Consider the following 15,610-nt stretch of genomic DNA (forward strand, 5'->3'; position numbering starts at 1 on the left):
TCCCGTTTTTGACCTATCAATGAACCTGTGTATATGGATGGAGACAGACCTGGCTAACAAGAAGCTTTTGTATTTTCAGAGATGGAGAATTAGCCATGGTTAGGCTTGCTGCTTCCCAGTAAACCTTGGTGCAACCGGATACCCGCACAACACCCAGCGCTTTTCTTTTTAAAGCCAGAAATCACTGTAAATAGTTTATAGGAAAGCTTGAGGTTGATAACTCTGGATTCAGCAACATTGTGTGATAGTACTTCCTGTTCAGTATCGTTTTAGACTTTAGGTGAGGGAATCATACAGGCAACCCTCCCCCCAATTTACATGGGGGTTATGTTCTGGGTCGTCACACGTGTCAGTGGAGCACACATAAGCCTGTCCCCATTCTAACCCTGCCCTCTTCCGGTGCCAAACACAGTGTGTGCGTGCACGCAGTTGCACGTGCATCAAACATGCGCAAATTGAGAGTTGCCTGTATTTTAAAATTCTCCTGCATATAGAATATTCTCATTGCATGCAGAAAATTAGAACAACATGACTAATGGGGAGGAAATTGCTGGCAGCTGCAGATTGAAATGGTAGAGTTCATAAAGGATGGTATCATGTGATTCTGCTGACAATGTGTCTGGTAATACTAGAGACCTTCAAGTAGTTTTTTTTATTCACCATGGGGACAGTGGGGTCATTGAGCAAGGCAGCAAAATGGGTAGACTTACTCTAACATTCATCCCTAACACATGATAATCCACTACTCGGGACCAGTGTACTCCTTTCTTTCTCCATGTTGATGTATAGCACAATTGGTCTGTTCTTCCTTTAACATACTGCCCTGATTTCACCCTAAATTTGTGTTTCAATACTCACTGTAAAAATATTGAAAAACAAAACACTGGTGTCAGTATTATATATCAGCTTTTGAACAATCTTGTGTTTCAAACAGTACAGTTCTTCCAGCTTGCTGCCTACTTTAAGTCAAGGCTAACCTAATTATAGGGCAGGTTGGAGGCTTCATATTGGGTGGCGGATTAAGGCAGAATTTTGGACAAAATATGTGATCCGTAGTTCTCAGGCTTCCAGCAGCAGCAGTTGGGAAAGCGGCTCCAAAATGTAACCAGGCATACATATTGTGTCCAGGCCCCTGAAACATCTCGTCTTCCTCATCTTCAAGTAGTGAAAATACTAAAACTAGACGTGATCTGATTCTAATCCTGCCTAAGGTTCTTTTCCCCACATAATAGATAAAACCTTCTCCAAAGAGATGGACTACTATAATTGACTTGGTTATCAAATGCTTCCTTTTTATGCTGGATGGCATATGATTGGCACTGTCATTCTAAACATTTGGGGCACAATCCAAAGGACAGTTGGCTTTAAATAGTAATAGAATGAATGCACATTATTAAAAATAATACACCTACTTTTTAGATCTAAAGAATTAGTTAAATTAATTACCATTTATTAGTGGCCATTTAACTTATTTTTATCATTGGCTATATAACAATTTAGATATATGAGTCAGGTGAATTAATTTTCTATAATTGCATGACAAAGATTTTGTCAAATGATTACTTGTATTTAAATTGAGAACTTCCGCAGTTACCCAGCACAATGAAATGCGCAGATATGCTGTGTATATTTAATGTTTTCATAGCTGCATACCTCTTTTGTTTTTATGTTGTTGTTTTTTTGCCTTTGAAAATACCCACAACTATGTTGTGAAATGCAGTGAACTGTATTTGCATCAGTGTTTCTTTTTGAAACTGAAAATGCTTTGTCTCTATCAGATCTGTAAAAACAGGCCCTTCTGGCAAAACCAGATTAGCAAATTTACATAAACTGTGGTGAGAACGTTCTGGCTTGCCTACTTCAAACAACCAGGGCTGTAGTTTTAGGCATATTTAGACTGTAATCCTAACTAGATCTACTCAGAAGTAAATCCTATTGCAGTGAATGGGGGCTTTCTACCAAGTCAGTGGGTTTAGGATTGCAGTCTTACCTAGGGGCAAGCAAGCTCCATTGAATTCAGTGTTACTTTTGAGTAGACATGGTTAGGATTGTAGCCTTAGGCTATGAGCCTACACACACTTACCAAGGAGTAAACCCCATTGAATTTAGTGTGGCTTACTTCTGCGTAGACATGTACTTTTGTGTTACACGGTATTGGATGTGTGAAGGCTTACTGAACTCAGCGGGACTTATTTACGAATATACATGGCTAGCAATTGCACGTGTTTCTTAAAAGCATCGCGATCAGCTTTCACTTGTTTTTATTTTCTCGTCACTTTTAAATTTTATTTTAGCTTTCAATGCCCAAGCTGGATACCAGTGTCAGAAATCTCATTTAAAAAACAACACCCGAAACACCCGGTGTTTATTAAGAGTATTTTAGGGTACACAACGTAGTTAACAGTATAGAGGGTTAAATCCCCTCCGTATTACAAGAGAAAGAAAAGGGCAGCAGCCGAACAAAACGAACAGAAATGTCGTTTCTGCAAAGAAGGATACAAACTTATTTGGAAGCAAGGAGCCCCGCTGGGCTCAATGACACTTACTTCCGAGAAAATACGCGTAGGATCGGGTTATACAAGCCTCGATGCCCAAATTAAAAAGAATAATAAGCCAAACGCGCTCGATCTACCTTAAGCGCAGCTTATTTGCACCCAGAAACCGCCCCTCCCCTCTACTGCATTGGGCTGTTTGTGTTTTGGTCCCTATGATGTCATCACGTCTATGAGGTCACGGCGCGCGGTGACGCTGGCAACGTCGGCGTGCCCTGCGTGCTACTCGCCCGCTTGCTTTTCTCGCTCGCTCCCCCTCCCCCCCATGCAGCTCTGAGGAGGCGGTAGTGGCGGCTCACGGGCAGCCCGGGGCCTAGTGGAAGGGGCCGGGCTGGCGCGGGCAGAGGGGCTCCCGTCGCCATGGAGGGGATGGAAGTGGACCTGGACGCCGAGTTGATGCAGAAGTTCAGCTGCCTGGGAACCACCGACAAGGACGTGCTCATTGGCGAGTTCCAGCGGCTTCTCGGCTTCCAGCTCAGCCCCGCCGGCTGCGCCTTCTTCCTGGACATGACGAACTGGTACAAGCCCTGAGGGGGAAGCAGGGGAGGCGGGTGGGCAAGGTGGGCCGCGGCTGGGGGGGGGGGCGCGTGGGTTGGCCGGGCGTCTTCTCGGGAGGGCTGAGCGGAGGAGGCCCTGGCGGGGCTGACTTCGCCAGGCCCAGCTCGCTCTCCCGGTCCTGGGGAAGTTGCCCCGCCAAGGAAGTCCGGGCGAGGGCTGGATCCCGAACGCGCTGGCGGCGGGGGAGCAGCGTCGCGTTCTCTCCTCTCTTTCTATGGTGGACCAGCTCCGTCCAATGTAAACAACCTCAGTGTGACGCGTCTTCACTCGCGGAGCATGTCATACAAGTGCCGCCAAAATATAAAGGAGCAGTAGTCGCTACTACCCACCCCCCTCCCATCTGTAAAGGCATTTGGATGAGGCCCTCTTTCGACAGGAGTAGGCGTCATCTTGGGTCCAAATCCGTGGGTCGTCTTGTTCTCCTTAAAGGCTTCGTGACAGGTTCCGTCATGTTATGGTTTCGTTTCTAATTGTGTCTCTATATATTCAGCAATACAAAAAGGGTGTCTGTTCGTTAGAGTGAAAGCCAGAGTGCAAGTTCACAGGCCAGAGTGCAAGTTCACAGGCCAGATGTTTTCTTCTTAGCAGGCATACAGTTCATATAATCTCAGTGGCTGGATTGCATAGTGGGAATGTGGATTATTAGCTCTTACAGGTTCAGAGTTTGGGAAAACATCTTCTCTTGGGATTGTTTACTAGTTTCATCTGCCAGGCTTGTAATTAAAAGTTGACAGTGTCTGAAATCTGTGGTCAGCTGTCATGGATTTATGTACAATCAGATATTGTTTTGTTCTCTTTTTGAGTGTTTTACTTCACAGCTACCCTGTGAGGTTGGCTAGTCATGTCATTATTATTTTTTTCTGTTGGGGATTTCAAGCTCAGGGGTTGTGCAGTGAGTCCATGACAGAAGCAAGGCTTGGATTTCTAGATCCAATCCCAGTTCTCTATCAGTAGGATCACACTGTAAACATTGGAGGTCAAATAATTTATGGGCAATTGTAGACCATGGTTTGGGGCAATCACATCTGTATGGGCCACAGTTGAAAAGGCTGGAATCATACCAATCACAACTTTAATTACTACTTCCTAAAGAGTGTCGAATTCTCAGGTTTGTAAACTAAAGGTTCTAAAAAGCCATGCCTGCAGCGTGTGAGAATGTGGTGGAGAGGTGTGGTGTTGGAGCATGTTTTCAGTGGCTAGCTCTTCCTGTGTCTTTCTCATACTTTTTCCTGCTATCACTCTACTACATGCATAACTTTTCTCAATCCCTACACCCACCAATTTTGCTTTACAAAAATGCCACTCTATTAAAAATATTATAATTTGAAATAAATGCAAAAATGTGTGTACACATATAAAGTTACTTTGAGCATGGGGTATCCATCACCTTGATAGCAAATTGAAGCTCAAACAGCTGAACAAAGGAACATGAAAAATATATTCTTGCCACATTTCAACCATACATGGAAATCCAGTTGAAATTAATGAAGTAAACATGATTAGGATTGGACTGATAAATAAGACACCAGTAACTGGTTTTCTGTCTGGTGTATCATTTCTTTATTTTATTTGTCAGGTATGTATTTTACACTTTTTCCAAGGATCTCAGCTTGGTGTGCATAAGTGTCTCATTTTATCCCAAGAAAAATAAGAGGTAGGTATGGTTATGCCTAGACTAGAACCTGGTCTCTGTAGATGAGAGAAGCTAGTGTCTGGAATATACAATTTCAAAATGTAGGTAGGGACTTGCATAATTGCATGCTTCATTGTGGGGGAAAAATGATTCCTACAGAAAGCAAGTAAGTCAAGAAGAAGAAAGCTATGATGGCACTCTCAACCTTTACATCAAGGTTAACTGTGAACAGTTTTATTTTGGTGTGTAGCAACATTTTTCGGGAGCCCACACTTGCTGTCTGATGTTGTGACCCTTGGGAAAGGGTGTGACCCAGCTGTAGAGTGCAGGGGTGCTAAAAATAATTGGTTTACAGTTAAAAGATCCCTGGTATAAATAGTCATAAAGATCCTCTCTTTGAGATACTGGAGATCTGCATCTAATTTGTGTCACAGATAGTATGATAAATTAACCAGTCTTCTACTTAGGGCATGTAAAGCCATACTATAGGAGGAGATCAAATGCTTCTTTTTAAATTTTAAAATAACCAAAGTTCCATGTTATGTCTGAACTTTGGCTAGTTTAATATTTATGCAATGATTTGTGAACAATTTAGGATCATCAGCCATGGTCTGACCTGTTGGAACTAACCATAATCTAAACTAACTAGAGTTCCCAGAGTTTAAACACAACATAGGAGAGTATGCAGGAAAGTATGCAAGACTGACATTTGTTGTAGCTTGTGCACATAATGCTAAATTATGGTTTAGGACAGGGGTCAGCAACCTAAGGCCCATGGGCTGGAAGTGGCATGCAGAGGTCGTTTGACTGGCCCATGAGCCGCCCCCGAACTGAGTTTCTCTCTCACACGCTGTGCTAAACCAGCACAGCACGCCACGGGAAATCGCGTCTGTACATGCGCAGAGGCTGAAAATCATGGGCACGGGCCCACAGAGGGATCTCCGCGGGACCAATCCGGCCCAGGCAAGATAAACGTTGCTAACCCCTGGTTTAGGACATGTTCTTCTGTCCAAACTGACCCTTATTGTTACATTATCCAGCTTGCTACAACTTTCAGTCCCCCCCTGCCATGTTCCCATATTTTGTCTGTTTACCAGTAGGTAAGTGCAGTCATACCTCAGGATGAATACGCTTCAGGTTAAGCATTTTCGGGTTGCGCTCTGCAGTGACCCGGAAGTGACGGTACGTGTTACTTCGTGGTTTCACCGCTCGCGCATGCGCAGACGATAAAAATGACGTAGCGCGCATGCACGGAAGCGGCGAAACGCGACCCGCACAGTCGCGTGTTACGTTCGCTTCAGGATGCGAACGGGGCTTCGGAACGGATCCTGTTCGCATCCAGAGGTACCACTGTAGTATTTTCATGCCAACAATTGCTGAATGCACTATCAAGAGCGACTGGGGAGATGTTGAACACTTCCTCTAGTAATAAGTGAAGTGGCCAGACTTGGGCATAGTTCTCATAGTTATCTAGTGTTAAGTCTGAGAGCAGATTCTAATGTTGTATGAGCAGAGGGTTCCCCAACCTTTGGGAGCAGATCTTGAGGATGAATGGAGAGCTGTGAAGGGGAGGGAGAGGAAATCTAATTGAATGAAAGGTGTTTTCTCTGATCACATTTGGAAGGGTGAGGTGGGGGACTGCCTACACCCAGAACTACTTATAAAACCAGATATGCAGCTGAATTATGTAGGACTTCTGTTGAACAATGTTGGTGTGTGTTGTAATAGTATCAAATAAAAAAAACCATGTTTTTGACTGCCCATATCTGCCACCTGCCTGTTGGTTGAGGAAAAGATTAGGTCAGAAGTGGAAAACCTTGGATTGGGGGGGGGGGGCAAATGTGGCCTTCCAGTCCTCTCTGTCTGACAATTGAGGCCCATCTTAGATTATTCCCCCTACTCAGGCTATGCCCCTCTCCAGCACTGTTCCATACTCTCCTCAGGTTTTTTTGCCTGCCTGGAATGTGTTCGTGAACAATAATGTCTCTTGTTTTCCTGGCTGGGCGTGTGTGTGTTTATGTATGTATATATTTGTATATGTGTTATTGTATGTGTGTGTATAGAAACCTCTGACTTTTGTATGGCTGGAATGTAGCCTACCAGACAGTAGTAAGAGTCATAACTGTTGCTGCATAACACTTTGGCCTCTGGCTCTGTCATTCCTTGTGGCCCACTGAAGGCTCCCCAAAGGGATTGTGACCCTGGGGCTGAAAAGTTTCTCACTGCTGAGTTAGGTGCTGCTCTCACTAGTTCAGTATCTGTAGCCACTGGCATAACAGTGTCCAGATTCCCATCTCTGTCCAGGTAAAGGAGAGGAAGGGGTATTGACGGGTATATTCTGCTCTGCTCCTTCTAATTTGCTCCCCCCGCCCCATTTTGAGTCCCTACATTATCTGTGGAGTATTCTGTCCTTGCATCCCTGTTAAAACTTGTGGAGTAGAATTCCTGGTAGATGTCTTGTGTTCAGAGGCCTGTAGTAAGACTCCTGTGAGGAGGCTGAAAAAATAGGTGTTGTACAGCTGCCATTCATCCTTTTCTGTTTGAGTCTGTTAATCTTGAGAATGTGTGTAGTTTACCCAAATGGCCTCTTTTGAGCTTCAAAAGCAATTTCCCATCTTTTTCAATCTTATTTATGTACTGAAGAGTTCCATAGGTTTGTAGCTGAATTTTCCCCAGGAATACTATTTGACGCATGAGCTGACTTATCTTGCTGTATCATATGTATCTAGTGTTATGATGGGTTACTAGGTAAATATGGCCATGCATGGAACTAGTCACGATCTTATTCTCTAGCCTGGTTAGTCAGTGGGATACATCAGTATATGCTATTTTCTGCTGCTAACGATTGTAACACTGATGCAAGAATGATAGACACTCTGCAGGTAAACATTAAATTGGCACTCATCTAACCTTCTCTTTCTAAGTCTTTGTTCTCCCCCTTACTTTTGGCCTTCTAGTAGTGCCAGTTGAGTTTGACCAAACTGCGGGAGGCAGTGGAGGACAGAGGTGCCTGGCGTTCTCTGGTCCATGGGGTCACAAAGAGTCGGACACAACTAAACGACTAAACAACAACAACAAAGTAGTGCCAGTATAGTTGAGTTGATGTACCTGTGTAACTGCGGTCCTCTTCCTGTGTTTTTAGTAGCTTGGGAGCTGCTAAAGAATGGCACCTTTCACCATTGCTCAGTACTACCAAAATAAAAAAAAAGGAAGAAGAAGAAAGAAGAAGAAGTCAAGTTTACATGAGAGCTGCTTGCCATGGCTTCTTGCCTCACCACTATCATTCCTCCATACACTTGAAATAATGATGGAAGGGGAAAGAGCTGTAGTATAGATTCCTTCCACATGACCCTGAACTTTGGCTATTGAATAATGTTCAAAGGAGTCATGCTGCAAATCTTATTGCACCACTGTGGCTATATTACCCAGGAGAGCATATCTGATGTGGCATGGAATCATGGGGTAGGCTTCTTTTGAGAAACCACTGAAAGTAACAGTGAAAGAGATCTTCTCTTGTTCTGACTTCACTTCCATTCCTGTTAGCTGCACCAGAATGTCCTGCTGACGATCTACCTGCAAAAGACCTTAATTGCAGCCCTGTAATGTTTATAGACTCTGAACAGTATGATAGGATTGTGTTTAGATTAAAAATATTTTTAAAAAGTACTATAGTGTTTTGTCCTTTGAGTTACATAATTTCACTTGGTCTGAAAATATATGACATTGCACTTTGTAGGATAACCCCCCCCCTTTACTGTAAACTACCTTGTGATTCTCAGATGAAGGGTGGTATTGAAATTTAATAAATAATAATAATAACTAGTGGTCACTAATATGTCCATAGGAACAGTATTCCATTGCCTTGTAACAAAAATGTTATTTGATATTGGATAGTACTTTACAAAGAGCCTGGTTGTTGTTGGTTTTTTTAAAGGTTACTCAGTCTGAATATTCAATATTTGGGTGTATAGTGAAGATATTTTACTGCCAGTTCATCTATGAGAAGTTTTGCTGTTTATTAAATGATATGCTTAAAATGCTGAGCATGCATTCCATTCTTCTCTTCTCCACCAGGTGATACGTAATCTAGAAAGCCTGCTGACTTTGAAAACATATCTAGCACCTTAAGTTTAGATACTGCGATTAGTGAGCTGTCTTGAGCCAATTTAGCATTTAACATTTTCTAACTCCTTTAACATTATGCTTCAACTTGTTTGAACATGTTCTAGTTCTTTAATGGTGTAGAGTTGCCATCTGTCTGGTTTTAAACTGGCCTAATTGTAGGTTTCACCTCTCTTTTTCCTTGGGTGGTGATTGTTTTATTTTTAGCTCATTCTCAGTGGCCAGTAAAATTTGCATTTCTTTAAATGAATTGTATACATACACACATGAGTGGGCTCTTTTGTTTTGAAGTTGAACAACCTCCCTGCAGTAAAGTTTACTGTAATTTAAAGATACTGGACTGCAGTGGTTTTGAAAAAGTGTATATTCTAAGCAAATACCTGCTTTTTAGAGACTGTGATAGAGTTGGGGCATGACTCTGGGATGAAACAGTTTATCCTGACACATTTCACATTTCAATCTGGATTCAGACCTGGTTATGGGACTGAATCACTCTTGCTCACTGTGATGGATGATCTTTATCTTGAGAAGGGCAAGGAATATGACCCTGTTATTCTTGTTTGATTTCTCAGTGGTTTTAGATGTTATTAAGCATGGCAACCTTCTGAGCCCACTTAGTGTGGTAAGTATTGGAGGCAGGGTTGGATTAAAAGAATAGTGTTGGATGATTGTCTTTCAGTCACCTGGCAATGGTGCTGTAAGGTGGCATAGGATACTATCTTGTCTCCAAGGCTGTTTAATATTTATATGAAGCCATTGGAGATTTGGAGTGAGGTGTCATTATTACACTGATACCCAGCTCTATTTCTCTGTAACATCTGAATCAGGGGAACTCATGGACATCCAATGAGCCTGCATGTTGGAAAATTAAGATAAAGACAGTATTTTTTCACACAGTGCATAACTGTGGAACTTGCTCCCACAGGAGATGGTGTCCCTTCCAACTCTACAACTCTATGATTCTTTGATCTAGTTGAGATTCCTGCATTGCAGGGGATTGGACTAGATGCCCCTCAGGATCCCTTCCAACTCTGCAATTCTCAGATTTTGTTTAAGTCCTGAACTGGCGCCTAGACTCAGTAGTGTTCTAGATGAGGGGCAATAAACTGAATTTGGCAAGATGGAAGCACTGTGGGTGGGTGGTTCCTGAATCTGGATAATTGGTCAGTTGCCTGCTTTGGACAGGGTCGTACTCCCCCTGAAAGATCAGATTCATGGTCTGGGTGTGCTTCTGGATCCATCTGCCACTATTGGAGTGTCTTCTAAGAGCTACAGCTGATACGACAACTGTGTCTATTTCTGGACCAGGATAGCCTGACCGCTGTCATCAATGTGCTGGTAACTCCCAGGCTAGATTACTGCACTGTGCTCTATGTAGGGCTTCCCCTGAGGTTGGTCTGCAAGCTACAGCTGATGCAAAATGTGACTGCTCAACTGCTTGTTGGGGCAGCATATCGCCAACATGTTGCCTCTCTGTTGAAAGAATCAGGCTGGCTGCCAGTTAGCTACCAGGCTATGTTTATCAGGCTGGTTTGTAAAGTCCTGTACAGCTAGGGATCATGATACCTGAAAGAGCATATCACTTGCTATATATCCAAAAAATCACTGTACTTTGAAAGTCAGGGCTTCCTGCAGATACCATCTGATCAGGATGTCTGTTCCATATAATGTAGTAATTGTGCTGTTCATGTGGTGGTACCTATCCTTTGGAATTCTCCCCTTGAATGTGTTGTCTTTATTATTATTATTTTGCACCTACTAAAGACCTTCCTCTTTCATCAAGCCTTTTAAACAGAGATCTTTCCCAGTCTGCATCTGTACTGAGATTGTTTTAAATACGTTTGTATTGGTTTATCACTTACTACTTGCAGCCCTCTGCTCCTGTGGTAAGAAAGGCAGAACATAAAGTAAATAAATATACTTTTGGGGGTTATTGGGTAAGAGGGATTGGTAAAAATATGAAGCACTTCTGCTGGCCCTGAACAGCTATTGAATACAACACATTGATTGTTTGACATATATGGTATTGATTAGATCCAGGCTACTAGCTAAACCTATTTCTCACTGAAATCACTGTGACAAGTTAGTGGTGACTTGAGTCCTGTTGATTGAGTGGGGCATAAGTGCAACTAACTTAGTCTGGATCCAAGCCAATGAACCTAATGTCTAGGCTTGCTGCTGTTGATCCTTTCATTTCACTTTGACTATAGGATCTGCTCTGGACCCACCATAAGTGCTTTGCCTGGCTAGAATGTCCTTTAAAAAATAGGGGCATTTTTGACATTCAAGTATTTTATTGCTTTTTCACATAAAATAAACATAATTTGAAATATAAGCAACAACAATAGCAGCTAGTCTCTTGCTTGCTTGGATAGAGGAGAATAAGGGAGGTAGCATGGAAAAACATGGCTTTTGGGTGGATGGGTGGCTGCAATGTTGTACAAAACGTTTATTCTGCCTGTTTGTCCTTCTGACTTGCTCCTTTGCTAGGGGGTAAGTATCCTGTCTTTAACTGAGGTAGTGGTGGGGGGAAACCACCACAGATACTGTAAACATGAAGCTGGTTGTTTTCCCTTTCCTGGACAAAAACCCAGCATCCTCATTCAAAGATGCAAATTCTCCACTTGCACCCACATTGGGGGATGTTGTCATCAGCCAAACCTGCCAGGTGAAAGGAGAAGAGAGACAGGGTATGTGTTTTTAAAAAGTGCCAAACTTTTATCAGATCATCCTAGAAGAGGGAAGGTGGGGGGCAAAGCTAAGTCAGATTCCTCTAGACATGTCAACGCAGAGAGAGAAGAGTTGCGGGTGGGATCACAGTCGGTTCCAGATTAAAATTGTAACCCCACAAAAATATTTCCTTAAAAATGTTTGGTGCTGGTAGCGTGGAATTGACATCTCCCACTCCACTTAATATCTCCAGTCCAGCATGTGGAGAGGCACAGGTTCCCTATCCCAGATCTAGACATTATGAACCTGGTTGGGTCTGTAAATTTCAAGGTGGGTGATACACTGAAGCAGTAATTTGTTAAAATAGTTAAGAGATTTTTGCAGGATTTCAGAATTTGAGCAGCAGTGAAGCTAAAGTGTAGTCTTGGTGCTTTGAAGTGCTATACAGGTTGACTCAGGTCCTGACCTTGCACCATTTTCAGTTTTTTCTCTGCTAATGTGAGAACTAGAAATTGATCTCTTCTGGAATAAAAACTAGGATTCTTGGCAAACTAGATACATCATGCTACAGTGCTTATACATGAAAAATGCACCCATATCTGTTGCAAGCATTTTCTGTGCAGATATTCAAACAACAAAATTCAAATACATTTTATTTCTAAATATTTTTCCTAGATTCCTAACAGGCAGGAGTCAAAAACATTGATATGTTGTAAGCACTAGCATATTTTTTTGCCCACAATCCAGATTTGGCGTCTAGAGAAAAGTGGCAGATGATCAGCGAGAGAGTGCATCCAGTGTTCTCTGTGTGCAATGATGGCATTGCATTTTATGCAATACTACAGTGGTAATATCTGTTTCCTCCCACCCACCACCCAGCCTTTTCAAGCTTGGAAACACTGATATATCACAGGTAGCTGTATCCTGCTTTTTTTAGTTGAGGCGGAGCAGGGGGGATAACGGCAAACAGAATATGTTTTGTCCCCAGACAGAAAGAAGGTGAGCAGTGTTGGTGGCTGACTATGGGGTATTTAATAGGGCTTCTGAGGTTTTTTTCCAGTTTAGTATTTTCAATTATTTTGTAAAATGCCTGTCTCTGACACTCTTCTGAAGAGCTAACTAGCTTCATTTAAAAGGAGTATCAACAGATACTTTTTCTAGAGACCATGTGGTGAATCATAGTTAGTGTTGTACAAATAAACCTAACTTCTGTAATCTAACTAAATTATAAGAAAAGACGCTAGAGTAACTAACCTAGGCTGAAGAGGGCAGGTAAGGAGAAGCTTGAGGCAACTAAACATACTAATCAAAGGACTGTTTCTGGTCCCTTGGACAAGACTAGGATGCACAATAAATGGGTTATTTGAAATGAATATGTGTATGTAGAATTTGTAAAGAGATGTTTTCAGTAAGATTTCTTACATGGATACAAATAAACTTGGGAGGGTGTGCGGGCAGGTAGGGGTTAGGTGACAGAATTCCCAGATGCTTTAAATAGCCCTGAAGCACAAAAGCTCATTTTATAGTATATCAGTTTCATTTCTGCTACAAACTCTGATAGGCAGCCCTGTGGAAATTTTGCTCTTCAAAGTTCATGCTTGACTGTGAACATACCTTTTGTACTGCTACTGCTGGTGGGAGGTGAAAGATTATCTTGCCATTCCCAAGGGTTTCATTGAAAAGGTTTGAAAGTGTATCCTGAAATAGGGTGCAGTTCCAAAGTGGATGTTTACACTGATTGTCTTTGCTTAAAATCAAATGAACTAAGAAAAAATGCTGTTTGAATTGTTACTGGTCCTTTAATCATATGACTTTATTGTCTTCTCTCTCAGGTTTCTGTACAGACTCTGTGGGCGTATCCTAGAATAGCTCTGTGGCAATGTGCACTTGTTCAGTTGAACTTCAGTCAGACATTTGCTTTGTCATCCTGACTCTGCTGGTGTTTCTCCCCCACCCTTGCTCTTTTCTAATATTTCCATTTTTAAAAATTAACTCTAGATTTCATCAACCTCCTCTTATTGAAAAAGTGAAAGACTGAAACTAACTAGTGCACTCATTTTGTTTCTGATATAGCAATGTATAGACAAATATGCTTAAAATACATTAAGAGAATGAGATAGCAAGTCTGCTTTTCAGTTTGCATTGCCTTCAGTTAGATTTTAACTGGAACAGACATTGAAACCATTCCAAGTGGCAAAGCTGGGTGATGAAATATGACACATGGAGGGGAGGAGAATTGGCAATGAGCCCTGATGCACAAATAGCCCTTTCCCCTTTGAAGCATATTTACAAGATGGAAAATAAAAACATTGCCAGCTGTGGGGTTTTCTGTTTTTTGGTTGTTGAGAGAAATATTTTGAGAAATGTTCCGCAATATGTATTGTGTGGCTGTCATCCCTATATCAACATGGAATAATTTTGTTAGCATTTATGCACCTTACATGTACAGCATGGGGCATCTGAAAGCATCTGCATTTTTAATAGGCTGCAGGAAGGTGGTGGGGGGTTGGCTGGTGGGGGGCACTGTGCAGCATGAATTACTTTCTTCTTTTTCACCTCTAGTGAGTTCCATCTCTGGTCAGAACAGAAGGGAAGATATTTCAGTGAAACAAATTAGCATATTTACTGACTGATTTGAACAGGAGTTTCTTGACATATCCCCATTATGAGTTACATAAAGCTCATTTTGTATAGAAGCAGCTAGCAGCTGGTGACATAAAGCATTTGTTTCCACTTAGTGGTTAATGTGACATGCACCTATCCCATACCATTTGACTGAGCTGGCAGTTTTAAATATAGCTCTGTCTTCCTGGTTTACAAAAGTTGTAGTGCAGGATTAGTCAAAGCCTAGATCTCTGATTGCCCAAGCACCTGAAATATGATGTTGTAACTTACAGCTTGGAAATATTTTTTCCCAATAATGTATGACAACATTATTGATTGTGTGCAATATACACGCTCTCTGTGAGCTGAATGGAACTGTGTGTATGAGCTTTTAGGGTATTTGTCCAGTGGGAAATTTCTGCAACCCATGCCTATCATGTTTATAAAGCATGCATAGAAATCCATTGCTCACTAGCCCCTGTTTTCACGTAAAGGTAAAGGGACCACTGACTATTAGGTCCAGTCGTGGACGACTCTGGGGTTGTGGTGCTCATCTCGCTTTACTGGCCAAGGGAGTTGGCGTACAGCTTCTGGGTCATGTGGCCAGCATGACTAAGCTGTTTCTGGCGAAGCAGAGCAGTGCACAGAAACACTGTTTACCTTCCTGCTGGAGTGGTACCTATTTATCTAGTTGCACTTCGTGCTTTCGAACTGCTAGGTTTGCAGCAGCAGGGACCAAGCAACGAGAGCTCACCCCGTTGCAGGGATTCGAACCGCTGACCTTCTGATCTGCAAGCCCTAGGCTCTGTGGTTTAACCGACAGCGCCACCCGCATCCTTTTGTTTTCGCATAGCTGCCAATAGTAACAACAACAGAGCCACCACCTTCTCCTCCTCCTTGTGTGCTTCCTTCACATAACAGTCTGCATTCTAGGAAATCGTATTATCTGAAAATATCAGGGTAGTACTGGCGTGGTCCTTCTGCCTTTTATCCGTTCTTTAAACTTTTGTTCAGCAAACAAAGAATTCAATGTGTTCAGTCCAGTCCACCCTGTGTACAGTGCCCATATGGAATAATGTCCATAAGGTATAGCAGAGCACTGTGTATTCGTCTCCAAGTGTTCATTCAGCATGCTAGGCTGATAACAGGAAAGGGAGGTCTGTGTGTGCCCTTAAATCCCCATCCAGCTGTCCCTCTTCAGCTTGGTCAAGAAACCAGCTTTCATGTTATTTGTTTGGCAGCTGAATGAGGAGATTGGAGATCACACATGCTGACTGTTCCATGTAACAGCATAGTATAATGTCTGTATACATGCTTACACTTCAGAGGTGTGGCAAACTGGGTTTCTGCATAATTGCTGCTGCTGGATTTGATTAAGTGTATGGTTTGTTACAGTTTTCTGTTTTGTTTTTTAAAAACATATTTTTTACTAAAGATTTATTGGTTTACAAAAGTATGTTACATTTTCTAC

At 42.3% G+C, this 15,610-nt stretch overlaps 1 protein-coding gene across 2 annotated transcripts in view; it reads left to right on the forward strand.

Moving 5' to 3' along the window:
* Nucleotides 1-2,717: 2,717 nt before the first annotated feature.
* The window catches only part of ILRUN (inflammation and lipid regulator with UBA-like and NBR1-like domains), a 32,423-nt gene continuing 19,530 nt past the window's right edge, over nucleotides 2,718-15,610 (forward strand). The window contains exon 1 of one of the 2 annotated variants that reach the window (XR_014565781.1): nucleotides 2,718-3,070. Coding sequence is in view for 1 of the 2 variants with exons in the window: in XM_083745095.1 (XP_083601221.1) it covers nucleotides 2,913-3,070 (158 nt within the window). In the remaining variant the exon portion in view is untranslated. The remainder of the gene's footprint in view (nucleotides 3,071-15,610) is intronic. The other variant, XM_083745095.1, reaches the window with a different exon arrangement.

The sequence above is a fragment of the Podarcis gaigeae genome (assembly GCF_964106915.1).
Source record: "Podarcis gaigeae genome assembly, chromosome: 6".
NCBI lineage: Eukaryota > Metazoa > Chordata > Lepidosauria > Squamata > Lacertidae > Podarcis > Podarcis gaigeae.